General features: G+C 43.3%; 1 protein-coding gene and 1 pseudogene across 5 annotated transcripts in view; both read right to left on the minus strand.

Annotated features, from left to right (window-relative positions):
- Positions 1 to 21939, minus strand: LOC309707663 (hydroperoxide isomerase ALOXE3-like). 4 transcript variants are annotated; one of them, XM_082535111.1, is made up of 16 exons: positions 21924 to 21939; positions 15277 to 15479; positions 8555 to 8717; positions 8117 to 8321; positions 7893 to 7974; positions 7558 to 7680; positions 7364 to 7467; positions 6772 to 6938; positions 6497 to 6640; positions 6004 to 6207; positions 5734 to 5820; positions 5459 to 5628; positions 2921 to 3042; positions 2617 to 2717; positions 1793 to 1963; positions 1 to 1620 (listed from the first exon to the last, which is right to left on the minus strand). In XM_082535111.1, the coding sequence occupies exons 3-16, from the start codon at positions 8705 to 8707 to the stop codon at positions 1441 to 1443; spliced, it is 2013 nt and encodes a 670-aa protein (XP_082391237.1). In that variant the 5' UTR covers positions 8708 to 8717; positions 15277 to 15479; positions 21924 to 21939; the 3' UTR covers positions 1 to 1440. The 4 variants fall into 4 exon arrangements, with proteins under 4 accessions (XP_082391237.1, XP_082391236.1, XP_082391238.1 ...); XM_082535110.1 differs by lacking the exon at positions 21924 to 21939 and adding an exon at positions 15617 to 15975; XM_082535112.1 differs by lacking the exons at positions 15277 to 15479; positions 21924 to 21939 and adding an exon at positions 20212 to 20297.
- LOC309707662 (polyunsaturated fatty acid lipoxygenase ALOX15B-like) overlaps positions 16909 to 27656 on the minus strand; it is a 21247-nt pseudogene continuing 10499 nt past the window's right edge. The window contains exons 10-17 of the transcript XR_014280889.1: positions 27446 to 27649; positions 27002 to 27088; positions 26733 to 26902; positions 24021 to 24142; positions 23775 to 23875; positions 23110 to 23282; positions 22798 to 22951; positions 16909 to 20748 (exon numbers count right to left, since the gene is read on the minus strand). The product of XR_014280889.1 is annotated as a polyunsaturated fatty acid lipoxygenase ALOX15B-like (transcript). The remainder of the gene's footprint in view (positions 20749 to 22797; positions 22952 to 23109; positions 23283 to 23774; positions 23876 to 24020; positions 24143 to 26732; positions 26903 to 27001; positions 27089 to 27445; positions 27650 to 27656) is intronic.

The following is a 27656-nucleotide window of genomic DNA, read 5'->3' on the forward strand; positions in this document are numbered from 1 at the left end:
TCTAATCTTGAAGCAGATAGGCCACACCAGGTGTCATTCCTGTCAAGACAGGAAAATGGGGCCATATTTGACATGAGCTCACTCAACTGGACAATAGGAGATTGGAAAAACACTGCCTGGTTTTGGTTTCTCTGCTCCAGTATTTAGATGGTGCAAACAACATAAAAGCATAGATCCATACAGCTTTGTATCAGTGACTATAATGGTATGGGAGGATATTTTCTTGTCAGACGTTGGTCTGCTCCTTGGTACCAATTGAGCCTTGTTTAAACACAGCGACCTACCTGAGTATTGTTGCAGACCATGTCAGTCCCTTAATTATCACAGTGTACCCATCTTCTGATGGCTGCTTCCATCAGAAGTCAGCCAGCAGTGCTGGTTTGACACCAGATCCCGGCCAGACCTGTCTGCTATGTGGGCAGTAGGATAATGTTTCATATCACAAAACTCACTTCATCTCAAACAGGTTTCTTGAGATGACAATGAGCTGTACTTAAATGGTCAAAGTCATAAGATCTCAACCCAGTAGATAAGCTTTGATTCACATCATGGATGTGTAGCTGACAAATCTGCAGCAACTGAAGAATATTTCCAACACTTTGTTCTAGCTTTGTGCTAGCAAGGTGTACCTAATAATGTGCCCAGTGAGTGTAAAGGAAATTGATATTATCACATTCTGAATTGAGATGACTGTTGTTGAGATTTGGTGCTATATAAATTGAACTGAATTGAATATAATCACATTTTTGCCACTGAGATGGTATCTACACAAAATACAGTGGCCTATGTAAACATCACTCTATTTTGCAGTGTTAAATAAATATGCTACACATGTCAACAGTATAAGCAGGCTAATGTGGATAATGCAGACCCATCTTGTTAATGTCTGTGAGCCATGTGTGTTTAATCTGTGCCATGCATTAAATGAGGCTTTAGAGAACTGATAATTTAGAATATGATGCTAAAATACAATCAGGTTTCAGCAAAGAAACAAAGAAACCAAGTGCACATTGGTGGGCGAGATGAAGTAGCAGTCTCAGGCGAAGTTTAGGGTGTTCATGTTGTCTGACTCATCAAAAAGCTGTTTGGGTTTAGCTCAAGAAAATTGAAACATTAAAATAATGAAAATATAAACAATGAAATGCAGTAAATGTTTTCTAAGAAGAAAATACATCATGATCAGGAGATCAACTGTCTCAAAACAGACACCCCCAAAAATCAAACATTTTTCATTTCAAATCAGATGATTCAAGATTGTAATGCAAAAAAAGAATCACATTTTAACACAGATGAAAAAAATTACAGTTTAGTATATAGTGATTATAAGTAGTAAGTTCTTTTTCAGCTATTTCATCAGTAAAAGTCAGAACTTAGAGGTCTTTCCCTGCTGTTGTTTGAAGAGGGAACTGAATTTTGTCTCACAGCTGAGTCTTCTAATATTCAAATGGCCACACTGTTTTCTAACTCTGCCGGATCCATGTAGGTGTATGGCACTTCTAAACGCTTGTTTCTGGCTTTAATAACTAAACTTAAATCTTCAAGCTCCATCTGAAAATCCTTTAGTATTTTGCGAGGAATTTCCTCAATGAAATGCTCCTCCGGGTACTGGCCAAGAGGGACCTGATGAGAACAATGATACATTTAAGTTTTCTTCAACAAAATTCAATTAAAACAATTATTTGTTTTTATTCAAAATAGGCTCTTGGAATGATTGTATACAGTTGTAATGTGTTTACAAAAATTTAATTCAGACATAATTCCTGTCATTCTTAATGAAATCTTTGCTGCTTACAAAGTCACTGGACTGCTTGCTGAGTAACCACACGGTGGCCATGCCCTGAACTGTTACATTGACGTCAGGGAAGGTCGCCAACATTGTGGCCTCGCTTGTCGTCCCCTTTGTGGTCGGTGGCGGGAGTTGCAGGGAGATGGGAGTGTTGGGCATCCAGCCACCATAGTCATACTGCATTTGATCAAGAAGTAAAAGATAACTGATTAAAAAGTAAAATGATGGTGTAATAATGGCGTTTAATGTATAATTCCTTCTTTCTTTCTTTTTTTATATTGGTGATATAGTACCTGTAGTTTTATGGTACTATTTATATAATTATTCACATTTTCTCTTTGCATGACCAGTTTAGTTTAACTTCACTGATTTTGGAAGAAATGCCTCAACAACTGCAGCTTGTCAGTACCATGACTGGGTATAAACAGAGTATGTTAGAGAGCCAGAGTTTCTCAGATGTAAATATACATAAATACAGTTTGGTTTTAGAGCAACACATGCTCTCATCCAGATGACATCTTTTTCAGAGAAGGACTTACATATTTCAGCAAGACAGTGCTGAACCCCATATTGCATCTATCACATCATAGTTTCATTATGGAAGAGTCTGGATGCTGAACTTGCCTTGCTGCAGACTAGACCATTCACCAGTTGAAAACATTTGATACATCATGAAATGAAGAACAGGATAAAGACCCAGGACTGTTGAGCAGCTAGAATCCTAAATGAGATGGATCATCATTGCTCTCCCAAAGGTCTCCTAGGTTCTCAGATGTTCATGCACTGTTGTTTAAAAAAAAAAAAGTGAAACTGTTTATACAAGGACTCACCTGTCCAGAGTTCACGGCTGCATGCTGGGCTGAGCAAGTGAAGATCACCATGGTGACAAACTTGACCAACTCAGTCACACAAGTAAATGTCTGAGGAATTCCTGTTGAGCAGAAAACCCCCCCAGCATCAATTGCATTGAGGTGAACAAACAAAGATTGGATTTATGTTTGGATTATAATTATATATACTGTTTATGATACACCCTCTGGTGCCCCTGGACACATCATCAGTGATGTAACATCTCAGTACTAAGGATCAATCAACTTTATCATAATAAGAACTGAACATTTCTTTGAAGCCAACCTGTTTCTGCTTGAGAAAAGAAACCATGTTCAAAAATGTCCAAAATCCACTTCTGAAGTTCAGAGTCCTGCTGGACTTCACTGTCACTCTTGTAGTAGTAGCCGAGCATTCCCTGCACAAACCTTTGAGAAATTGGATGAAATATGCTTTCATTATTTATTTCATTCATTTTACTTAGGGATGGTAGATATCTGTAAGTATTAGACACACCTTTCATTTTAAGAGAAGTACTAACACCTTCTGAGAAACTTTAATTTAAAAAATTGAACAATGTTTAACATTAGTCTGTACTTAAAGCTGAACTTAATATACTAATGTCTCATCTGAGTGCCTACAGGAACCACAGAACTTCCTGTGGTACTTGCTTAGCTTGATCACTCAACCATCCTACGCGGCGCCTCCTATTTTGACCTCGGGACTTCCAGGCCATACTCCGCACCGGCCACTTGATTATGGCGCTCCATGCCCCTGCCTGCTAGCATCTTGCAGTCTACTCTTATGTGCTGGATTATCTCAGGGGCATTTTTACACAGCATGCAACTGGGGTCTTGCCTGATGTGATAGACCCCAGCCTCTATGGAGCTTGTTCCTGTGCTGCCAAGATTAGTGTCTCTGTGTTGTCTTTCACTCCAGCTTTGTCCAGTCACTGGTAGGATTTCTGGATGTCAGCCACTTCCTCTATCTGCCTGTGGTACATTCCACCAGCAGATAGAGGAATGCCCCACAGGAAGTGGTGTGGGGCATTGAGTCATAGGCCTTTTGTAACCAATCCAGGCAGTGCACAGGTTGGTCAGCCTAGTCTTGCAGTTTTAAGCGACTGCTTTGTCTACCAGTAGCTGGTGTTTTGCTCTTCTGGTATTTCCATTTTCAGTGTCTCTCATCGACTAGAAGCTGGTTCATTTGTGCTGTCAGACACTCGTGGACTGCAGTCAGCTTCTTCAGCCAGTAGGCGTGAATCAAGTCAGGGCCTGGTGCTGTCCAACTCTTCATACTGGAGACCCTTTCTTGAATGACTCTGTTCACGGAGATTGCTGTGGTCTGCTCTTAGATCCACTAGCCACTGAGCATTGATGCCATGGGTTGGGTTCTTCTCCCATATGCTCTTCCACTATTGCTCTGTTTCCAGCCTTGGTGCTGCTATTCTCATATTGTTCCCCTGCCATTAAGAGTACACCATGGCTGGTTCTGTGGAGAACAGCTGGTTTATTCTCCTGCTTTCTATCTCTTTGGTGTACCTCTTCAAGTTTGCCAAGGCTATGAGTCTTTGCTTGGCCGTAGCACCTTTTTCATTGCACCTTTCTGCAGCTCCGATAGTTGGCTAACCTCCCTCCGTGCTACCCTTATCTTGGCCTCTATTCTCCTTCTCCATGTAGGGCACTGCTCCTTGTGGCTGTTGAACTTGTAGCGAAGTATCTCACTGATCACTGTTGCCGTGGTGTAGATCAGCTGGTTAGTCTCAGTCTTGTCCATAGTGCAGCATTCACATCATCTAGTATACGGGTGTCAAACTCCAGGCCTCGAGGGCAGGTGTCCTACAGGTTTTAGATATCACGCATGTGAATCGAATGATTAGTTCATAACCAGACCTCTGGAGAACTTCAAGACATTTTGAGGAGGTAATTTATCCATTTAAATCAGCTGTGATGGATCAAGGACACATATAAAACCTGCAGGACACCGGTCCTTGAGGCCTGGGGTTCGACACCCCTGATCTAGTAGATCTTCTGAGGGTACTTCACATAGTCTTAGTAACCAGCCATGAAGGATCCAGGTTTCCAGCTTTGCCATGATCTTATCTCTCAGGTCAGTTCCTCTCGTGCTCAATGATCCTTCTTCCATCGCACTTGGGGCCCCCACCCAATCTCAGGTGGAGGTGATGATATCTCCCCCTTGACCTGTCATCCTAGCTTCCCCTTGCCGTAGCATTTGTGTTGTACCTCGTCAATCTCTAGCTGTCTGAGCAGTTCCATCTTCTGAATGTTGGAAAACATTCCCCAAGTTGTTTCGCCATCAATCTGGATGCTGGGTATCGAAGATTCCATAGGTCCCTCATCCTAGTCACGTAACCCTTCCACTGGGGTTACTTGCTTAGTAGCATTCCAACAGCGCCTGTTTTCATCTCTTTCTTGTGTGTTAATTTTGTGTTCATTTTTTCAATGATCTTTTATTGGGAAACCAAATTGAAAAAATAATGTTCCCGGTCCTGGGCCAACTCCCAGAATCCGGGAGGAGGCCCAGGGGCAGACCCAAGACACGCAGGAGAGATTATATCTCTTGGCTGGCCTGGGAACACCTTGGTGTTCCCCCAGACAAGCTGGAGGAGGTAGCTGGGGAGAGGGAGGTCTGGGCTTCTCTGCTTAGGATGCTGCCCCCGCGACCCGGCCCCCGATAAGCGGAAGACGATGGATGGATGGAAAACAGAATTGTAAAATGACATAAATAAAATAAAAATAATAAACTAACAAATAATAAAATATTATTGTTATAACAGAACTGCAGCAGCTTGGTGGCGTCATTAAGAGGGCAAAACTACCATACCTGTGGATGATATCCCAAACCTTTAGGCCATCATCCCTGTAGTAGAAGTTTGGCACAGCTTCTAGGCCACGTTCAGCAATGTCATCTGGCATACAGAGGGAGCTGTAGGTCATTGAGGACACTGACCTCTTCAGGATTGTAAACATGCCCTCTCCACCTGATGATGCAAACTAGAGAATGGGTAGCTCACAGTTAGAGACAAATGTTGTACATGACACTGAAAAAGAAACAGTTATTTAGGTAAAGGTCTAGTGAGTGTGCTGTTCTTTGCATACCTGAGTGAAAGCGCCAATCTCAGAAATGAGAAGGCGTCGAGCTAAGAAGTTGATCTGCAGAGTGTAGCGTGTGTGAAGTTTGAGGAGCTGAGGGAAAGAGGGAACTCTGTTAGTGCTAGATTGGGGCAAAACTTTGGCATTTATTATGCTGAGATACGCTGTTGCACAATCAAATGTCCTTTGTGGACACATTGATAAACTCAAATGCTTTCAACGTTATTTAAAATTATTTACAAACCAAAACACTGAGTTTCAGCAAACGTCAGTTACCTTGTACAGAGGATGCACCATGGGCACGTTGCGCAGCAGTGACACTGCAAAAACCTCAGCCAGCAAGTGCGTGCGCAGAAGGTGAGCATTGAGCTGATGGTGATTGAAATCTGCACTTCTTACAAAAATCTTGGCGATCAACCAGTCGTACTCAGAATCAGTAGGAAGAAAGATCGGATTGTCATCTGATGGAGTCTGCTTCAGCTATACAAGGACAGGGTCAAGTGATAAGTCAAATTATTAGTTATTTTTAATATCCGTCTTTCTTCTACAGCATGTCTTTTGTCCTTCTCCCTCTCCCCTCACTCCCAACTTGTCGTGGGAGGTGGCTTCTGACAGAGGTTTCTTCCTGTTAAAAAGGGAGTTTTCCTTTCCAGTTGCCAAAGTGCTTGCTCACAAAGAATTGCCTGATTATTGGGATTTTCCTCTCATATTTACCATAGAAAATATATATATTTTGCTATGTAAATAAAGCTCATCTGAACTGAATTACCTGAATAGCAATCGGCATTAGTTTATTATCAGGATCTTTGTGGAGCAGGACGAGAGGAGCCATCAAGTACTGCTTCTTCCCATTGATGGTGTTTGCTTTCACTCCATCCAGAAGCTTGTAGTCACACAGGAATATGTTCCCTTTCTGTTTGAAAGTTCAGGTTATTTCATCAGTGTGTATATTCAGTGAATGTGTAAGTGCATTTATTGCAATGACCAAGTAGCTGATTTAAGAAACATTTCTTTCTCCTTTTTTTTGTGTCTTTCTACAGTCACCTTCATTTCATCTGCAAGGTCGCAACGACTGCGGGGAAAGACCATGTCATCAGTGACAGGGAAGTTACTGGGCAGGGTTGTACAACACTGGATCAAAATGGGGTTGACACCATTTAGAAACTGGTAGCCAAAGAAAGCATCTTCTTTCCAGTGTTCCTGAACATATTCTGCAAAAAAAAAAAAAAGAAAAAGAAAAAGAATATGTTCCTTTTTTAAACTAGCCTACAAATTTTGCTACATTTCTAACTTTGTGTCAGAAGTTCAGTGTCTGAGAGTCTTGATTATGTGAAATGTATAAAAAGTCATAAGCTCTCTCTAGTGAGCTTTATTAGATATTGAAACCATATTCTACTTGTTAGATCACCTGTCATAAGATAAAATGAGACTTTATATTCTCAGTTTTAAACATCAATCAATAGCTATAAACATATATAATATATATGTTTTTGCAGAACAGACTGTATAATGTTCTTATTATTCAGGAAAATCGACTATGTATACTGATATAGTAATACTTCAAAGGTAACAGTTAAGTACATATTATTATGCACAAAGTATAAGTACTCGATACTCCAACTATGATGTTAGTTACCTGATATTTCAGTCTTTTTGCAGCAAAACACTCGATTGATGCTGTCAATATTATCCCACTTCTCCTTACGGTTATCCAGTCCCTTCAGCTTCAGCTCAGTCAGTCTGAAACAGAAGAGCACATTCATCTTATTTCTTTATTATATTTAACATAGTTATAGTTTTGATAGGTAAAGAGAAAAAAAAGAACTTCACCCTGTGGAAGCAGTGTAGACAAACTCTGTAGTTTTGGTGAAGGAGAACTGAACCTCTGATGGCAGAAAAATTGGGTTTTGTGCCTTCAAGGAGTGAGGTATTCCCTCTGCATATGCATCCCAGCTGAGAAAAAGAAATTGCAGTTTCAATTCACAAAACATAATATATGAATAATATAGTTTACAATGCATTTAGCAGACAAACAATATATTGTAATGCTTAATTTTAAGGTTAAATATCATTAGTATTAGGATATTCAGCTATAACTGGACAGCATTTGTATTCTAGTTTCAGGAGCTGTAAGGCCAAAATATGTATAAGCTCTGAATTCTCACCGATAGTCTTCCTCTCGCTGCTGAATCTCTTGCTGCCGACTGTACCTGCCAAGATGATGGTTGTCTTCAAAGACTCTCAGAGCTAATTAAGAAAAAATGGTTTCAAGTTGTTCTTGTAAATATGGTATATACTGTATTAGGAAACTGCTTCAGCCTCATTACAAACTTTGTTTTACATCTGCAATGGTTTGAACAAGATTTAAGATGAGCACAGTTTCCCAAACCTTTTCCATCTTTGAAGCGGTGCACCTTGCTATCAGCAATCCAGCGGTAGACGGGAAAGCTGTAGATGTCTCCTTCAGGGGATTTCACTTCCACCTTGGCACAAAACCAATCATCTTCTGGGAACAGTGGGAGAGACTGTTTGTCTAACTCTATCAGCACAAGATTTCCAAGGGAAGTGGAGCAGGACACCTTAAACTTTGATACCTAAAGAAATGACATAGCAGTTTGTGCTGAGCTGTAACACTTGAGCATACAATTCCTCTTATAATTTACTGTGGTCCATGAAGTGAACTGTTTGCTTTGACCATCTTCATGGTGATAGATTTCAACTTTACATAAATCACAGTTAATAATTCCCTTATTTCCCTAAAAGTTTGCATGTATAATGTCATATAGGGAACCTGAAAAAATCATGGAGGTGGCCATCCCAGACTTACAGCTCCTCTGACGAAGGATGTAGCCCCTTTCAAGCCCATGAGCCACTTGCGATCACTCTCCCCATCTGTGCCCACCAGCTTAATGAAGACATTGTTGAGAGTAGTGGAATTAAGGCGATCACCAGTGAATACGGTCACTTTATACTGCACCATTTTTCAAATCCTGGTAGGGGGAGAATTATAATCACTCTTAGCACTGATTTGGAAATGTAAGCAGTTAAAATTGTGACATCACAATTAAAAGAATTTGAAGACATTATCTTATCTCTCCTCCTTGAATCGCTACCTTATCGTGGTGGAGGGGTTTGTGTGTCCCAGGGATCCCAGGGGCTATGTTGTCTGGGGGCTTTTGCCCCCTGGTAGGGTCTCCCATGGCAAACTGGTCCTGGGTGAGGGACCAGACAAAGAGCGATTCAGAAGACCCCCATGAAAAGAATATCGAGGGAACAGTTTACCCTGCCCGGGATAGGGTTACCGGGGCCCCGCCCTGGAGCCAGGCCCGGGGAGGGTGCCCGAGGGCGAGCGTCTGGTGGCCGGGCCTTAGTCCATGGGGCCCGGCCGGGCACAGCCCGAAGAGGAGACATGGGCCCATCCTCCCGCAGGCCCACCACCCGCAGGAGGCGCCATAGGGGTCGGGTGCATTGTGAGCCGGGTGGCGGCCAGGAGCGGAGGCCCTGGCGGACCGACCCCCGGCTGCCAAGACTGGCAATAGGGACATGGAATGTCACCTCTCTGGTGGGGAAGGAGCCTGAGTTGGTGCGTGAGGTTGAGAGGTACCGGCTAGATATAGTTGGGCTCACCTCTACGCATTGTCTGGGCTCTGGAACCAGTCTCCTGGAGAGGGGCTGGACTCTGTCTCAGTCTGGAGTTGCCCCTGGTGAGAGGCGGCGGGCTGGGGTGGGTATTCTTATATCCCCTCGGCTTGCTGCCGGTACGTTGGGGTTTTTCCCGGTGGACGAGAGGGTTTGTTCCCTGCGCCTTAGGGTCGGGGAACGGGTCCTGACTGTCATCTGCGCTTATGCGCCGAGTGGCAGTTCGGAGTACCCAGCCTTCTTAGAGTCCCTGGGGGGGGTGCTGGAAGGTGCTCCACCTGGAGACTCTGTTGTCCTGCTGGGAGACTTCAATGCTCACGTGGGTAACGACAGCGAGACCTGGAGGGGCGTGATTGGGAGGAACGGCCTCCCTGATCTGAACCCGAGCGGTGCTTTGTTATTGGACTTCTGTGCTAATCACAGTTTGGCCATAACGAACACCCTGTTCGAACATAAGAGTGTCCATAAGTGCACGTGGCACCAGGATGCTCTAGGCCGTAGGTCGATGATCGATTTTGTAATCGTATCACCAGACCTGCGACCATATGTTCTGGACACTCGGGTAAAGAGAGGGGCTGAGCTGTCAACTGATCACCACCTGGTGGTGAGTTGGATCAGGTGGCGGGGGAGGACGCTGGACAGACCTGGTGCACCTAAACGCGTAGTGAGGGTGTGCTGGGAACGTCTAGCAGAGGCCCCAGTCCGCGAGATCTTCAACGCACACCTCCGGCAGAGCTTCAACAGCATTCCGAGGGAGACTGGGGACATTGAGTCCGAATGGACCATGTTCAGCGTCTCCATTGCCGAAGCTGCTGCATTGAGCTGCGGCCGCAAGGTGGTTGGTGCCTGCCGTGGTGGTAATCCCCGAACCAAATGGTGGACACCAGAGGTGAAGGGAGCCACCAGGCTGAAGAAGGAGGCCTATCGGGCTTGGTTAGCCTGTGGGACTCCGGAGGCAGCCGACAGGTATCGACAGGCCAAGCGGAATGCGGCTCGGGCAGTGGCTGAAGCAAAAACTCGGGTGTGGGAGGAGTTCGGAGAGGCCATGGAAAAAGACTTTCGGACTGCCTCGAAGAGATTCTGGCAAACCGTCAGGCGTCTCAGGAGGGGAAAGCGGTGCTCTACCTGCACTGTGTATAGTGCTGGCGGAGCGCTGTTGACGTCGACTGAGAAAATTGTCGGGCGGTGGAAGGAATACTTCGAGGACCTCCTTAATCCCACTGACACGTCTTCCGGGGAGGAAGCAGAGTCTGGGGATGAGGGGTGTGACCCACCAATTTCCGGGGGCGAGGTCACTGAGGCAGTTAAACAACTCCTTGGTGGCAGAGCCCCTGGTGTCGATGAGGTCCGCCCCGAGTTCCTGAAGGCTCTGGACGTTGTAGGGCTGTCTTGGTTGACACGTCTCTGCAATGTTGCGTGGAGATCAGGGGCAGTACCTGTGGACTGGCAGACCGGGGTGGTGGTCCCCATCTTCAAGAAGGGGGACCGGAGGGTGTGTTCCAACTACAGGGGGATCACACTCCTCAGCCTCCCCGGGAAAGTCTATGCCAGGGTGCTGGAGAGGAGGGTTCGTCCGCTAGTCGAACCTCGGATACAGGAGGAACAATGCGGTTTTCGTCCTGGTCGCGGAACACTGGACCAGCTCTTTGTCCTCTCGAGGATACTTGAGGGTGCATGGGAGTTTGCCCAACCAGTCTACATGTGTTTTGTGGACCTGGAGAAGGCATTCGACCGTGTCCCTCGGGGCGTCCTGTGGGAGGTGTTGCGCGAGTATGGGGTGTCTGGCCCATTGCTACGGGCCATTCAATCCCTATACAACCGTTGCAAGAGCTTGGTTCGCATTGCCGGCAATAAGTCGGACTCGTTCCCGGTGGGTGATGGGCTCCGCCAGGGCTGCCCTTTGTCTCCGGTTCTGTTCATAATTTTTATGGACAGGATTTCTAGGCGCAGCCAAGTGGCGGAGGGCTTTCGCTTTGGTGGCCTCAGAATCTCATCTCTGATTTTTGCGGATGATGTGGTTCTGTTGGCTTCATCGGGTGAGGGCCTCCAGCTCGCACTGGAGCGGTTCGCAGCCGAGTGTAACGCAGCGGGAATGAGGATCAGCACCTCCAAATCTGAGGCCATGGTTCTCAGCCGGAAAAGGGTGGAGTGCCCACTCCGGGTCGGGGATGAGTTCCTGCCCCAAGTGGAGGAGTTCAAGTATCTCGGGGTCTTGTTCGCGAGTGATGGGAGAAGGGAGCTGGAGATCGACAGACGGATTGGGGCTGCGGCTGCAGTAATGCGGACGCTGCACCGGTCAGTCGTGGTGAAGAGGGAGCTGAGTGTAAAAGCGAAGCTCTCAATTTACCGGTCGATCTACGTCCCTACCCTCACCTATGGCCACGAGCTGTGGGTAGTGACCGAAAGAACGAGATCGCGGATACAAGCGGCGGAAATGAGCTTCCTCCGAAGGGTGGCTGGCCTCTCCCTTAGAGATAGGGTGAGAAGTTCGGCCATCCGGGAGGGGCTTAGAGTAGAGCAGCTGCTGCTCCACATCGAAAGGAGCCAGCTGAGGTGGTTCGGGCATCTGGCAAGGATGCCCCCTGGGCGCCTCCTGGGCGAGGTGTTCCAGGCATGTCCCACCGGGAGGAGGCCCCGGGGCAGACCCAGGACATGCTGGAGAGATTATATCTCTCGGCTGGCCTGGGAACGCCTTGGTATTCCCCCGGACAAGCTGGAGGAGGTGGCTGGGGAGAGGGAGGTCTGGACCTCTTTGCTTAGGCTGCTACCCCCGCGACCCGACCTCGGATAAGCGGATGAAGATGGATGGATGGATGGATGAAGACATTATCTAAATGCCTTTTTTGACCCACAATTTCTGACTGAAATCCTGTGAAAATATCTCTTACCTTTGTAAATGAGACGAGGAAGTTTCTTAGAATAACTGTTCTGTCAGAACTTGCCCCTACAATTTCTTTTTATTTACTCAGTTTAGTGGGAGTGTCCAGTCAGTTGCATCAATCATGTATTGCGATGAAATGCCAGATAAGGTTATCCAAATAACCTATAAACTGCACCACTCTTTTTATTGAGCTGTCAAAGCCCTTGACACTGCTGATTTGTCATTTTCCTAGAGGTTATTGGAACTAGGCCTTTCAGATGAAGGCTGGTTTACTAATTACCTTTCTGACTGCAAGCAGTGCGCACAGTTTAACGGTCTCTCTTTGAGTTTTTAAAGTGTCACTAATGGAGTGATCTGTCTTACATTATTTGATATTAATGTTAAGGCAAAAGCTAAATATATTTTATCATTTATATGTAGATGACACAATTATTTTTGTGCTCATACCACCAACATGGTTTTCCAACAATTACAATTAGCTTTTGATGAGCTCGGGCTCATTTTAAATGGAAAGAAGTCATAGTGGTTCAAGTACACAGAGTATGGCAGAGTATGGGCAGTATTTCCCTCTACTGTACCTTTTCAAGGTTTTTCTATTGAAACTCATAAAAAACTCTTTACTCCTCCTTGACGATGGTGATATAGTTTGCATGAATAACCCTGCTCCTTCTCTCTATCTCTTGGACTCTCTTTATCGTGGGGCATTTATGATCTAGAAGTGGCTGTAAACCTTTAAGACACCGCTGCACTTTACAATCTCTAGCTGATTTGTCTTCATTGGACTCACAAAGGATGTTCCCTCACTCTATATGACTATTCACTGGGATTGTATCTATAAATTAATGGCTGACTTATACCACTTTATCTTTAAATCTATTTCTGGTTTATACAGTTGTTGTCAGATTACATATTCAGTTATAGTCTGTGGTCTCAAATTTTTTTTTACACTCACAATTCCGTCAGTTCATACAGAAGGATTTGCAGCTCTTTCACTTGATTTTGTTTGCAGAGTTTAAAAGATGTGTAAGCGATTTTGTGAATTCCTCAATGGGAACTTGTTCTTGATTTTAATATCATTTTTATAATTTTATAAACGGACAGTTTTCGCTATTTGATTCTGTTGTTCTGATTCTGATGTTTCTTTTTTATTGCTTCTACTTTATTGCTTGAATTTTATTATGCCTATCTGAAAAAGTGTCTGTGAAGGTTCTCAGCCATCCAGGTCATCGTAGTCAAAGGAGCTTGCAAAGAAAAGCGTCTGGACTTCTTTAAGTTGCTTGAAGATGTTTCACCTCTCATCCGAGAAGCTTCTTCAGTTCTAAGGTCAAATGGTGGAGAGTCCCAGATATAAACCTAGTGGGAGTGACCCCCCACAGAGGGACAAAAGGACCCCCTGATGATCCTCTAATCGCCTGAGCAAAGGTGTGAAACTGGGTGTGGGTCCCAATCAGCCAGAGTTTCGGGTGAACTCTTTGTGAAACCTGGCCCCACCTCATCATGCGAATTCCTGAGGTCAGATGGCCCAGGATGTGAGTGGGCATTAAGGCATCTGGGGAGGGATCTCAAAACTGGATTATAGATGGCAGAGAGTTGGTGTCGTAAACCACCGCCTCTGTTCAAAGATGGTCGCTCACAGTGGACATAGATGGCTTCTTTCACTCCTCTTTCAAACCATCTGTCCTCTCTGTCCAAAATGTGAACATTGGCATCCTTGAAGGAGTGTCCTTTATCCTTAAGATGCAGATGGACTGCTGAGTTTTGTCCTGTGGAGGTGGCTCTTCTATGTTTTGCCATGCGCTTGTCTCTCCAATGTAGAGGTCTGGGCATTCCTGTACAGTGCAGCGAGGAATGTCCCTCTGTGGGGGGAAACTCCCACTAGGTTTAAATCTGGGACTCCCCACCATTTGACCTTAGAACTGAAGAAGCTTCTCGGATGAGAGGTGAAACGTCTTCAAGCAACTTAAAGAAGTCCAGACACTTTTCTTTGCAAGCTCCTTTGACTATCTGAAAAAGGTTTCTCTAGTAAACAAACAATGAGTGTTAATATGATAACCTGTTTAAATACAGGTTAAAAAAATATTTAGGTCAGTGGTGATTTCTTGCACATGACGATGGCAAGGTGCACTTTTGTTCTTATTATACCAAGATTACTACACTCCTCAGTGACAATAATACCCATGAAGCCCTAAGGAGAGATCCCACAAACAACTACAAAAAGAAAGTCGTCAGTTGGGTTCGACAACTTGAAAAGGAAATGCCATTGTCCCCATTGAACTTCTGCAGGGAGCCACCATATTATTGACACTAGCTCTTTCGCAATGTCAAATACCTTGTTTTTGCACACATTTTTAAAAGTTATTTCCAACTTTACATAAAAATGCCTCAGCCAATGCCTCAGGTGTTGTTGGGGTTTTTTTGTACAACTATTTAAAACTATTTACAGAATAATCAGCTATCATGCATTCAATACAATTCAATTCTACTTATATAGAACCACATCACAACAGCAGTTGCATCGAGGCACTTTATATTGTAAGGAAAAGACCCCAAAAAATAATACAGATAATACATTTGCCTTATCATTGTCTCTTCTCTGCAGAGGAATCCTGCGTGCTCTGAATGAGTTACAAACTGTTTTCCCCTGTAGCTCAGGATCTGTAGCTCACAATTCCCATTGTTGGCATTATTGAATTTTGCTTCAGTCTATATAAATGCAGTGTCAGTGCACCAGTGCTGCATATTGAGTCTACCCAAAAAAAACTATTGTTGATTGTTGTGATGAGTTCCGGTGAATTTGGTTTCACTTAATTCATTTAGCTTACTCATCAGTTGAAAGAAATAAGTACAGCATGGAAAAGTCTTCGAAACATTCAGAGTCATTATTCACAACTCTGTGTTGAGGTCTTTTAGTAAAGCTACAGTAAAAAGTAGACATGAAATATTTGAATGCCTTGAAGTAAAATGCCACTTAGATAAAACTTATAATAAATGCACTTAGGTTTTGTCACAGCGGGACTGAACAGACTCACATGCAGGCTCTAGGTCTTGAAAGCACAAGAGTCTTTATTACGATACACCAGGTGATTATTTACAAAAGCGAGGGGAAAGCCGGGCTCCGGGGGTCCACACACGAACGGGAAAGACGCCGAAAGTCACACACACACACTCCGTCCACTCACGCTCCTCTTCACACTCCAATCACTCAGGTAACACAGGGGTTGGTCCAGGGAATCTGTACACAGAGACACGAAGGGATTATAAGGCAAATCGCTGTGAAAACACTCTAGAAGTAACTCTAGAAGTAACGGTTACACTGACCCTTGTCAGTGTAACCGTTACACTGAGGGTCAGTGTAACCGTTACACTGACGAGGGTCAGCAACGGTCCAGCGTTGAGAAACACAGAGCTGCGATCTTATAAAGGAGCTGGAACACTCGTGATGAGCCACAGGTGCGTGATTGCGACCAGGTGCGTGGGCCAAGGGCAGGAGCCCACAGGTGAGCTCCGCCCAGGCAGAGGGAGGAGGGAAAGAGGGGGAGGGAGAGAGCAGGAACAAAAGAAGAATATAAAAACATATGTAGCCATGCTGAGCCGACCGGGTAGGCACAGGGACCCTGACAGGTTTGGCCTTTTTGTTCAGGTTTGATCTATAAATGAGTTTGAAGCTTTGGTACATTTGTCTGAGGCTGGGATGTCTACATGACTGATTCAACAGCTTTCACAATTTTATAAACTGAACTAAAACTAGTTTTTCAATAAAAACAATAAAAACTTAAAGAAGAAATCTGGAAACTAACTGAATCCAATACAATTTTATTTGTAAAGCACTTTAAAATTAAAATAGCCCTATATTAAAAAAAGAAAACAAGATAAAACAACATAGAATCAACTAAAATAAAAAATAAAAACCAACATCTCACGTGGTGTCAAAGGCCAGGGTAAAGAGGTGGGTTTTCAGGAGTGACTTTAAAACAGGTATGGAAGTGGCCTGTCTAATCTCTAAAGGGAGATCGTTCCACAGTTTGGGAGCTGCTACAGAAAAAGCACGATCTCCTCTAAGTTTACGCCCAGTCCTAGGTACATTCAGGAGCAGCTGATCAGCTGACCTGAGAGAGCGGGTGGGTGTATAAGGCTGTAACATGGGGCTAGGCCATGGAGAGCTTTAAAAGCAAATAAAATAATTTTAAAATGAATCCTAAAAGAAATGGGCAGCCAGTGAAGTGAAGCTAAAACAGGGGAAATGTGCTCAAACTTTAGAGTGCCTGTTAAAAGACAAGCTGCGGTATTTTGCACCCTCTGTAGATGGGTAATATATGATGTGCTGAACCCTATATAAAGTGCATTAAAGTAATCCAGCCGAGTGGTTAGGTTTAACTGAAGCTAGACCAAAGTGATTTTTTTAAATAAAAATTAATAAACTGAACTAATAATAAACTTATGACCCAGTATTGTAGGCCTCTTTTTGTTAAAAGGGAGTTTTTCCTTCCTATCATCGCCAAGTGCTTACTCACAGGGGATATTTTCAATATTGTAGGTCTTTACAACTGCTGTGAATTGGTGCTATATAAATAAAGCTCAGGTGAACTGAATTAGGTAATGTCATGTTTCGGCTGTGTGGCAGGCAGGAGAGGACCCAAACGCAAACTCACAGAGACAAAAGGTAAACTCAAAAAACACAGCTTTATTGCTGGCGTGAAGTGGGACACGAAAAACAATACAAAATAAACTAAACTGGGAAAACTAAAGCACAAAGAGCCACAGGGAAAAATCACACAGCTATGATGGAGACTACGACACTGACAAAGAGAAACACAGGGCTTAAATACACAGAGGGATAACGAGGGAATGAGACACAGAAGGAGGGCACAGCTGGGAGAAATCAGGACTGGACGAGACAGAGACGCAAAACTAGAAACACTCACATGAGGCATGGACCTTCAAAGTAAAACAGGAAGTATCACACAGAGATGCGAACTAGACACAGTGGAGACAGCAACTAAGAAACAGAGACAAACCATAAGGCAGAGGTCTAAGAACCAAAATACACAGAGGGAAATACTCAGCTTTGAACACAAGAGACTAGACTAGAGGGAGTAACAAAAGACCAACCATGAGAACATAATGCACAATGCAGGGTGACAGAAAACAAGAAACTCAAACATGCAAAGACACACCATAAACAGAACAGAGGGGGCACAGAGAGACATGAAGGGCAGGGGAGACTTAACATGGGTTGAAACACAAGGGGGAACTAATAAGCAAATCAACATAGGAGGCCTAATGAGCTAAACATACTATAAACATCAAAATGAACTAAAACTCAAAACACTGGGTCCTAAGACCCAGGATCGTGACAGGTAAACAGCAATCAGCATTAGTTTATCATCAGGAGCTCTGTGTAGCTCTGAGCATGCTCACATGCTCTCAGAAATTAGGCAGCATATCAGTTTTTTAGACCCTTCATTTCAGTCGAGTCTCAGAAACTTAGGTGTTATATTTGACAGTTCAATGTCTCTTGAGAAACACTCTAAACAACTTGTCCGGAACTGTTTTTATCATCTAAGAAACATTTCTAAACTCAGGCTACTGGTGTCAAAGGCAGAACTTGAGATGATTATTCATGCTTTTATCTCTTCTCGTTTGGATTATTGTAACGGTCTTTTTACGTGTCTTAACAAATCAGCTCTGGATCGCCTTCAGTCTGTACAGAATGCAGCGGCAAGACTTTTAACTGGTACAAACAAGAGGTCACACATTACTCCAGTTTTGGCTTCTCTTCATTGGTTGCCTGTAAATTTTAGGGTTCATTTTAAAATTTTAGTTGTAACTTTTAGAGCTCTGCACGGTGAAGCTCCCCAGTATATCTCTGACCTGTTGAAACCTCATGCTTCATCCCGAGCACTTAGGTCTTCAGGTCAGAGGCTACTGGTGGTCCCACGTACTAGATTTAAAACACGTGGGGATCGGGCTTTTCAGGCACTGGCACCTAGGCTGTGGAACTCTCTGCCGTTGTCTTTACGCTGTCTAGACTCTACTGACTCCTTTAAAAAGCAGCTGAAGACATTTTTATACAAACAGGCTTTTAACTAATTTAATTAATTTTAACTTGTATGTCTGATCTTACTGTAAAGCACTTTGTGATTTTTATCTGTGAAATGTGCTATATAAATAAATTTTACTTACTTACTTACTTAGCTTCTTGTAATTGGTGGTTTGCTTTAGTCACACAGGAATGTGCTCCCTTTCTGTCTGGAAGTTCAGAATATTGTAACAGAGTAGATACAACATTGGCTCAGTGAATGTGTACGTTATTGCTAAGATCAAGTACTTGATACAAGAAAATGTTCTTTCTACTTTTTTACAAGTGTGAGACGATCGCTTTCATTTAATTTGCCAGGCTGCAGAATTTAAAACATTATATATACACAATATACTCTGCAATGTCTTGAATTATAATTAGTTAACCCTAATCCAGCCAACAATTATTGTAATGTTTCATTTAAACCTTAAGTATGCATAATATTAGCAGATTCAGCTGTAGCTGGAGGGCATTTGCATGTTAGTTTCAGGGGCCATAAAGCTCAAATGTGTGCGTGCTCTGAGCTCTCTTCCTGTTGCTGCTTAAGCTCCTGCTGTACCTGACTGAACCTGCCTAGATGAGGGATGTCTTCAAAGAGTCTCAGAGCAAAAAAGAAAATAAGGTTCTTGTAAATACGGTATACTTGGAACTTGCATTAACCTCCTTTTTACAATGCTCCAGGAGGGGTAAAAAGGAGGCCACATGATTGAATGAATGAATTGCATGTATGACCCTGCTCATTCTCTCTATCAGTTGGACTCTGCTTATCACAGAGCTTTAAAATTTATAACTCACAGCAAAACCTTCAAGACACTGCTGTACTTTATATTCTCTAGCTGACTTGTCTTTAACTACACAGGATGGTTCACTGGTATTTTATCTATAAAAATATGGTTTACTCACCTCTTATCAGATTACATGTTTAGTCATGCTGTGGTCTCCATGACTTCATGACATTCGTTGTAAACAGTTCATACAGAGTTTAGAAAGAGGGCTTTCCCCTTACCCTGCAGAAGGATTTACAGCTCTTTTAACTGATTTTTGTAAATATTGTGCAATTTTCATTATTTTACTCTTTCTAGTTTATTGCTGTAATTATGCTAAAACATCTCTCCTGTAAATGAAACATTGAGTCTTAAGTGTTATGGCTGCGGCGGCAGTTGTGTGGGGCTAAAGGGAAACGGACCCAAAAGCAGGCATTGACGTAGATGTGATGAGTGAGCTTTATTTATATGATGTGATAATTCAGACAGAAACAGAGGTGGCGAGGATAGAAACTAAGATAAATAAAGTCAAAGGAGCTTGCAAAGAAACGTCTTCAAGTAAATGGCCTGTATTTATATAGCGCTTTACTAGTCCCTAAGGACCCCAAAGCGCTTTACATATCCAGTCATCCACCCATTCACACACTGGCGATGGCAAGCTACATTGTAGCCACAGCCACCCTGGGGCGCACTGACAGAGGCGAGGCTGCCGGACACTGGCGCCACCGGGCCCTCTGACCACCACCAGTAGGCAACGGGTGAAGTGTCTTGCCCAAGGACACAACGATCGAGACTGTCCAAGGCGGGGCTCGAACCGGCAACCTTCCGATTACAAGGCGAACTCCCAACTCTTGAGCCACGATCGCCCGTATGTAACTTAAAGAAGTCCAGACGCTTTTCTTTGCAAGCTCCTTTGACTACGATGACCTGGATGACTGAGAACCTTCACAGACATAAGATAAATAAACTAGGAAAACTACACAAACTTGAAACCATGACTCGCAGAATGATATGCAGGATGACACATGGAGGTAAAACAGAGTGCAACATGGGAAGATGCACGGAGGTAATACAGAGTGACTCAGGGAGTCAAACACAAAACACTGGATCACTCCCAGTACCTTGACAGAAACCCAGGTGGGTGGTGGGGGGCCCAGGACTTGAAACAAAATCAGAGCTCACAAAAACAGTTCAAACACAGTTCAGGGGGTTGCCCTGGGGGTCGATGGCTCAATAGCTCATAACAGAGCAGGTCTGGAGGCCAGCCGTGCGGAAGGCAGCGACGGTGAAAATACTGTATAAATGCTTTTTTTTTTTTTTTTTTTTTAAATTCAGCAATTTAGCCTGGTGGTGTTGTAACATTTTGGGCCCAACTTAGTACCAACTGAGCCTTGTAGCCACAAGTTACTTGAATATTGTTTCTGGCTATGTCGTTTCCTTTACAACTGCAGTGCACCCATCTTTTGATGGGTGCCTTCAGCAGATACAACAAAGAGTTTTAATATGACAATGACTTCACAGTATGAAAATGGTCACAGTTATCAGATTCAGCTATGATGAATGGTGAAAGATTGAGAACCCAAATGTAGGACAGGGTAGATGAAGGTTGAACTTAAAGTTGAGCATTGTTTCCAGGAAAAGAGCCGACGGTCCAGACACTGGAAGCCAAAATAAAACAGGAAGGAGAAAATCACTGGTCGAGACTTGACCCATAAATCTAGGAAAAAATATAATATACAAGACTAAGGACTGAGAACAGAACTAGCGCACTAAGTTAGCACTAAGGGAACATGAATATAAAGCCAAGAAAAACCAAGAATTAGAGATTTACTAGATATTTACTAAAAAAAGTCCAAACAACTCAACACCGCTGGATAACATAACAAGACCCATAACTATTGTCACCAGTGAATGTGGGAGTGAATGTGAGTGTGAATGGTTGTCTGTCTCTGTGTGTTAGCCCTGGCAACCCGTGCAGAGTGTACCCTGCCTCTCGCCCTTTGGCAGCTGGGATAGGCTCCAACAGCCCCCGCAACCCTAAGAAAAAGGATAAGCGGAAGCGAATGGGTGGATGGTGTTAAATGACGCTCTGTATAATGCAAAGTCATATTATAGTAATGAGAGCTGACAAGATACCATACAACCCCCCCAAAAAAAACTAGAAAATAATTTCTACAACGGAAACCAGAAGTGTAGGATGGCCAACATTAAACAACAGCCACTGTAGAGCGGGAAAAGATTAACATAGGATTTACAGGATGTGAGAAACGAGTAAGAAAAACGTGTCTGTAATGCTATGAATTCCATCTGTGGTCATACACACACACTGTCACAAAAACTCGAAGGAAATCCAAATACAGTGAGAGGTCTTCACAGACACAGAGTTTAGCTCCAAAAAATAAACTAAGGGCCAAAGGGCAGAGCACAATCTAATGATGGCTGAGTATTTACTTTAGCCTTAAGAAGCCAGCTTGATAACCAGATGAGGAACAGGTGAGTTAATTAGTAGAGCTTTGGCAGGTGAGCATTTTACAGGGAGACAGACAAACACAGATTGATCAACTCTGAGGTAAACAGAACATGCCCTCAAACATACACATGCATATAAGACAGAAGAGAGACATATTTCTAAAAATAAATAAATGTCTGTATGGTAGAAATGCAGGAGTTCTCTCAATTTTTTTTAAGCCAAAAAAGCTCAGAGGCTGAGACTTCTTTAAGACAGACTTTAACAAAAATCAATCACTAAAAAAAGTCATGATTTGTTCACAATAATATCAGTTTTCTTTGACATGTTTTTTTCTGACTGAAATCCTGTGAAAATATCTCTTACCTTTGTAAATGAGACGAGGAAGTTTCTTAGAATAACTGTTCTGTCAGAACTTGCCCCTACAATTTCTTTTTATTTACTCAGTTTAGTGGGAGTGTCCAGTCAGTTGCATCAATCATGTATTGTGATGAAATGCCAGATAAGGTTATCCAAATAATAAAATCTGAAGGAAGTGTTATCTTATTCATGTTAAATTAGCTCTGCCACTGTGGAATGTTGACTATAAACTGCACCACTCTTTTTATTGAGCTGTCAAAGCCCTTGACACTGCTGATTTGTCATTTTCCTAGAGGTTATTGGAACGAGGCCTTTCAGATGAAGGCTGGTTTACTAATTACCTTTCTGACTGCAAGCAGTGCGCACAGTTTAACGGTCTCTCTTTGAGTTTTTAAAGTGTCACTAATGGAGTGATCTGTCTTACATTATTTGATATTAATGTTAAGGCAAAAGCTAAATATATTTTATCATTTATATGTAGATGACACAATTATTTTTGTGCTCATACCACCAACATGGTTTTCCAACAATTACAATTAGCTTTTGATGAAAAACAGATGCATTTGCATGAAAAATCAATCACTAAAATAAGTCATGATTTGTTCACAATAATATCAGTTTTCTTTGACATGTTTTTGAATGGATGGGACAGTTTATTGAAAATCAGAAGAGGTTTTAAGTTTCTAATCTATAGAACACATCACAGCAGATGGATAAAATTCACAAATCAGCATACAATAATTAGAAACGTTAAGTTCTATTTCAGCTATTTCATCAGTAAAAGTCAGAACTTTCTTTGGCTGCTTTTATTTGAAGAGGGAACTGAATTTTATCTCACAGCTGAGTCTTCTAATATTCAAATGGCCACGCTGTTTTCTACCTCTGCTGGATCCATATAGGTGTATGGCACTTCTAAACGCTTGTTTCTGGCTTTAATGACTAAACTCAAATCTTCCAGCTCCATCTGAAAATCCTTTAATATCTTGCGGGGAATCTCCTCAGTGAAGTGGTCCTCTGGGTACTGGCCAAGGGGAACTTAATAAGAACAATGATACATTCAGTTTTTCTTCAACAGCATTCAAATTATTTATGAAATTAGCCCCTAAAAATTATTGCATACATATGTATTTTTTTTCACAAAACTTGAATTTAAACATAATTTCTGTCATTCTTAATGAAATCTTTGCTCCTTACAAAGTCACTGGACTGCTTGCTGAGCAGCCACATGGTGGCCATGCCCTGAGCTGTTACATTGACATCAGGGAAGGTGGCCAACATCGTGGCCTCGCTTGTCGTCCCTTTTGTGGTTGGTGGTGGGAGTTGCAGGGAGATGGGAGTGTTGGGCATCCAGCCACCATAGTCATACTGCATTTAATCAAGGAGTAAAGGATAACTGATTAATAAGAGCAATAATCATGGTGTTTCATCTATCAGAAGATCATGGCTTCATAATGCAGGCCTTTCAACAGTTGAAAACACATTTGATGCATCATGAAATGAAACACTAACACAGTAGACCCAGGACTGTTTAGCAGCTAGAATCATATATCAGACGAGAATGGGACACTCCTCTCTCAGATCTCCTCAGTTCCCAGATGTTTGTGGACTGTTGGTAAAAGAAGAGGGGATGCTACAGTGTGTCAGAGTAGTACACAAAGCCCCGTCCTACCTTTTTTAAATATATTTTTCTGCCATCAAATACAAAATGAGGCATTATTTTTCTTGTAAGGTTACATTTTCTCAGTTTAAACATTTCATATGTTTACTATGTTCTATTGTAAATACATCTACAAATCAATGAATGATTCTGTTTTTATTTACATTTTAAATAATTAGGTTGAATTAGGTTTTATATACCTGTCCACTGTTCACAGCTGCATGCTGGGCTGAGCAGGTGAAGATCACCATGGTGACAAATTTGGCCAACGCAGTCACACAGGTAAATCTCTGAGGAATTCCTGTTAAACACAGAAAAATAACTGCGTCACTTAAATATATTTAGGCGAACAAACAAAAGTTACTTATTTTTGCAATATAATCCTAAATGGATAAATCACCATTATCATCATCATCGTAAATATTCAAATATTGTATAAAGCCCACCTGTTTCTGCTTGAGAAAGGAACCCGTGTTCAAAAATGTCCAAAATCCACTTCTGAAGTTCAGAGTCCTCCTGGACCTCACGGTCACTCTTGTAGTAGTAGCCGAGCATTCCCTGCACAAACCTTTGAGAAATGGGAATACACTGAGTAAAATATATTTTCGATTCTTCGATACCCAAGATGGCAAAACAACTAATAGCTCAGTGTTCCAACATTTGAAAGAAGGGACTGCTCTCACAGCTAGAGATTGACGAGGTACAACATAAATGCTATGGCAAGGGGGAGCCAGGACGCCAGGTCAGGGGGGAGATATCATCACCCCCACCCGAGATTGGGTACAAAGCCCCAAGTGCGATAGGAGAAGGATTGTTGAGTGCGAGAGGAACTGACCTGAAAGATAGGATTACGGCCAAGCTTGAATAGCCGGTTACCAAGATTACGTGAAGTACCCTCAGAAGGTCTGCTAGATGATGTTAATGCAGCACTACAGACGATACCTACAACCACGATTACTGACACTAACAAGCTGATCTACAATACGGCAGCAGTGATCAGTAAGATGCTTGGCTACAAGTTGAACAGCCACAAGGGGCAGTACCCTCCATGGAGAAGGAGGCTAGAGGGCAAGATCAAAGTAGCACGGAGGGAGGTTAGCCAACTAACGGAATTGCAGAAAGGTGCGACAAAGAAGGTGCATAAAAAATACAGCAAGCTGTCCATACCTGAGGCCTTGGAAACTGCCAAGCAAAGACTCACAGCCTTGGCCAGCCGCTTGAGGAGGTACACCAGAGAGATAGAAGGCAGGAGAATAAACCAGCAAAGGTGTACTCTCAGTGGCAAGGGAACAATAAGAGAACAGCACCACCAAGGCTGGAGATGGAGCAATACTGGAAGGGCATATGGGAGAAGGACGCAACCCATAACGGCAATGCTCAGTGGCTAGTGGATCTGAGGGCAGACCATAGCAACCTCCCTGAACAGGGTCCAGTAACCATCATGGTGGCAGACATCCAAGCAAGGGTCTAGTATGAAGAGTTGGACCAGGCCCCGATATGGTTCACGCCTACTGGCTGAAGAAGCTGACTGCACTAGGAAAGCTGCAACCACCAAGTACCTGCAGAGGGTCAGGCAAGTCCTGAGGAGTCAGCTGAATGGTAAGAACAAGATCCGGGCCATCAACACGTACGCCCTGCCCGTGATCAGGTACCCTGCTGGGGTAATAGGCTGGCCAAAGGAGGAGATAGAAGCCACTGACATAAAGACAAGAAAGCTCCTTACCATGCATGGAGGGTTTCACCCCAAGTCCAGCACCCTGAGGCTGTACGCTAAGCGGAAGGAAGGGGGCCGGGGACTGGTGAGTGTCAGCACCACAGTCCAGGATGAGACAACGAACATCCACGAATACATTGGGAAGATGGCCCCAACTGACCGAGTGCTCAGTGAATACCTCAGGCAGCAGAAACCCAAGAAAGAGGAGGGAGACGAGGAACCATCACGGAAGGACAGGCCCCTGCACGGTATGTACCACCGGCAGATAGAGGAGGTGGCTGATATCCAGAGATCCTACCAGTGGCTGGACAAAGCTGGACTGAAAGACAGCACAGAGGCACTAATCATGGCAGCACAAGAACAAGCTCTGAGCACAAGATCCATAGAGGCTATCACACCAGGCAAGACCCCAGGTGCAGGCTGTGTAAAGATGCTCCAGAGACAATCCAGCACATTACAGCAGGGTGCAAGATGCTAGCAGGCAAGGCATACATGGAACGCCATAACCAAGTGGCCGGCATAGTGTACAGGAACATCTGTGCCGAGTATAACCGGGAAGTCCCGAGGTCAAAATGGGAGATGCCCCCAAGGGTGGTGGAGAATGACCGAGCTAAGATCCTGTGGGACTTCCAGATACAAACGGACAAAATGGTGGTGGCTCACCAACCGGACATAGTGGTGGTAGACAAACAGAAGAAGACGGCTGTAGTGATCGATGTAGCGGTTCCGAATGACAGCAACATCAGGAAGAAGGAACACGAGAAGCTGGAGAAATACCAAGGGCTCAGAGAAGAGCTCGAGAGGATGTGGAGGGTGAAGGTAACGGTGGTCCCCGTGGTAATCGGAGCACTAGGTGCGGTGACTCCCAAGCTAGGCGAGTGGCTCCAGCAGATCCCGGGAACAACATCGGAGATCTCTGTCCAGAAGAGCGCAGTCCTGGGAACAGCTAAGATACTGCGCAGGACCCTCAAGCTCCCAGGCCTCTGGTAGAGGACCCGAGCTAAAACTAAACCAAAAAATAGGCACGCAAAACATTTTGGTGAACTCACATAGAATAAACATGAAAGAAAAAAAAATCTATTTAGGCTTAGTATTTTTCTGTTATTGATCTGATTTGATGAATACAATAGTTTGAGAAGGCACTGGTGCATTTTGGTGCATTGATGCTGGGATGCTTACATTACTGCGATTCAGCTGCTTTCAATACTGAAATAAAAATCTAAAACTAGTTCTTCAACAAAATAAACTGAAAGGAGCAATTTGGAAAAAAAAAGAAGTTACACCAAACTGAAAATAAATTTTTAGATTAAAGTAACTAAAATAAAAATAATATGTAAAATTTTGACCCAGTATCATAGGTAAAGTAACAGATGCATTTGCATTATTTACAAACTTTGAATTGCAGCAGCTTGATGGAAAAAAAAGAAAAATATATTAATGATACCTGTGGATGATATCCCAAACCTTTAGGCCATCATCCCTGTAGAAGAAGTTTGGCACATCCTCTAGGCCACGTTCAGCAATGTCATCTGGCATACAGAGGGAGCTGTAGGTTAATGAGCACACTGACCTCTGCAGGATCGTAAACATGCCCTCTCCACCTGACCCTGCAAACTACACAATAAGCAGCTCCTGGTTAAAGACAAATGTTAAACATGAAATAAAAAAACAAAACATTCTTTAAGTAAAGGTCTAGTGCTGTTCTTTGCATACCTGAGTGAAAGCGCCAGTGTCAGAAATGAGAAGGCGTCGAGCTAAGAAGTTGATCTGCAGAGTGTAGCGTGTGTGTGGTTTGAGGAGCTGAGGGAAAGAGGGAACTCTGTTAGTGACATGATTGGGGCAACACTTTAGTATTTATTATGCTGAGGTACTCTGTTGCACAATCAGTGGTCCTCTGTGGACACATTGATAAGAGACTCAAATTTTATTCATCACACACATAATCATACAAATTATGACATGTAGTGAAATACCTATTAAAGTACAATAAAGAAATTTACAAAATTTACAGATTTTAAATTTTAAAATTTACAGTTAAAAAAAAAAGAATATTTAAATAACAATTTAAGAAAGAAATTATAGGAAGAGTTCAAGTAAACAGTGCGTGCAGTGACATGATTTATGAGAGAAAACGGAGTTTCAGCAAACGTCAGTTACCTTGTACAGAGGATGCACCATGGGCACGTTGCGCAGCAGTGACATTGCAAAAACCTCGGCCAGCAAATGTGTGTGCAGCAGGTGAGCATTGAGCTGATGCTCATTGAAATCTGCACTTCTCACAAAAGTCTTGGCGATCAACCAGTCGTACTCAGAATCAGTAGGAAGAAAGATCGGATTGTCATCTGATGGAGTCTGCTTCAGCTACAGA

The sequence above is a fragment of the Aulonocara stuartgranti genome (assembly GCF_965226115.1).
Source record: "Aulonocara stuartgranti genome assembly, chromosome: 6".
In the NCBI taxonomy this organism is placed as follows: domain Eukaryota; kingdom Metazoa; phylum Chordata; class Actinopteri; order Cichliformes; family Cichlidae; genus Aulonocara; species Aulonocara stuartgranti.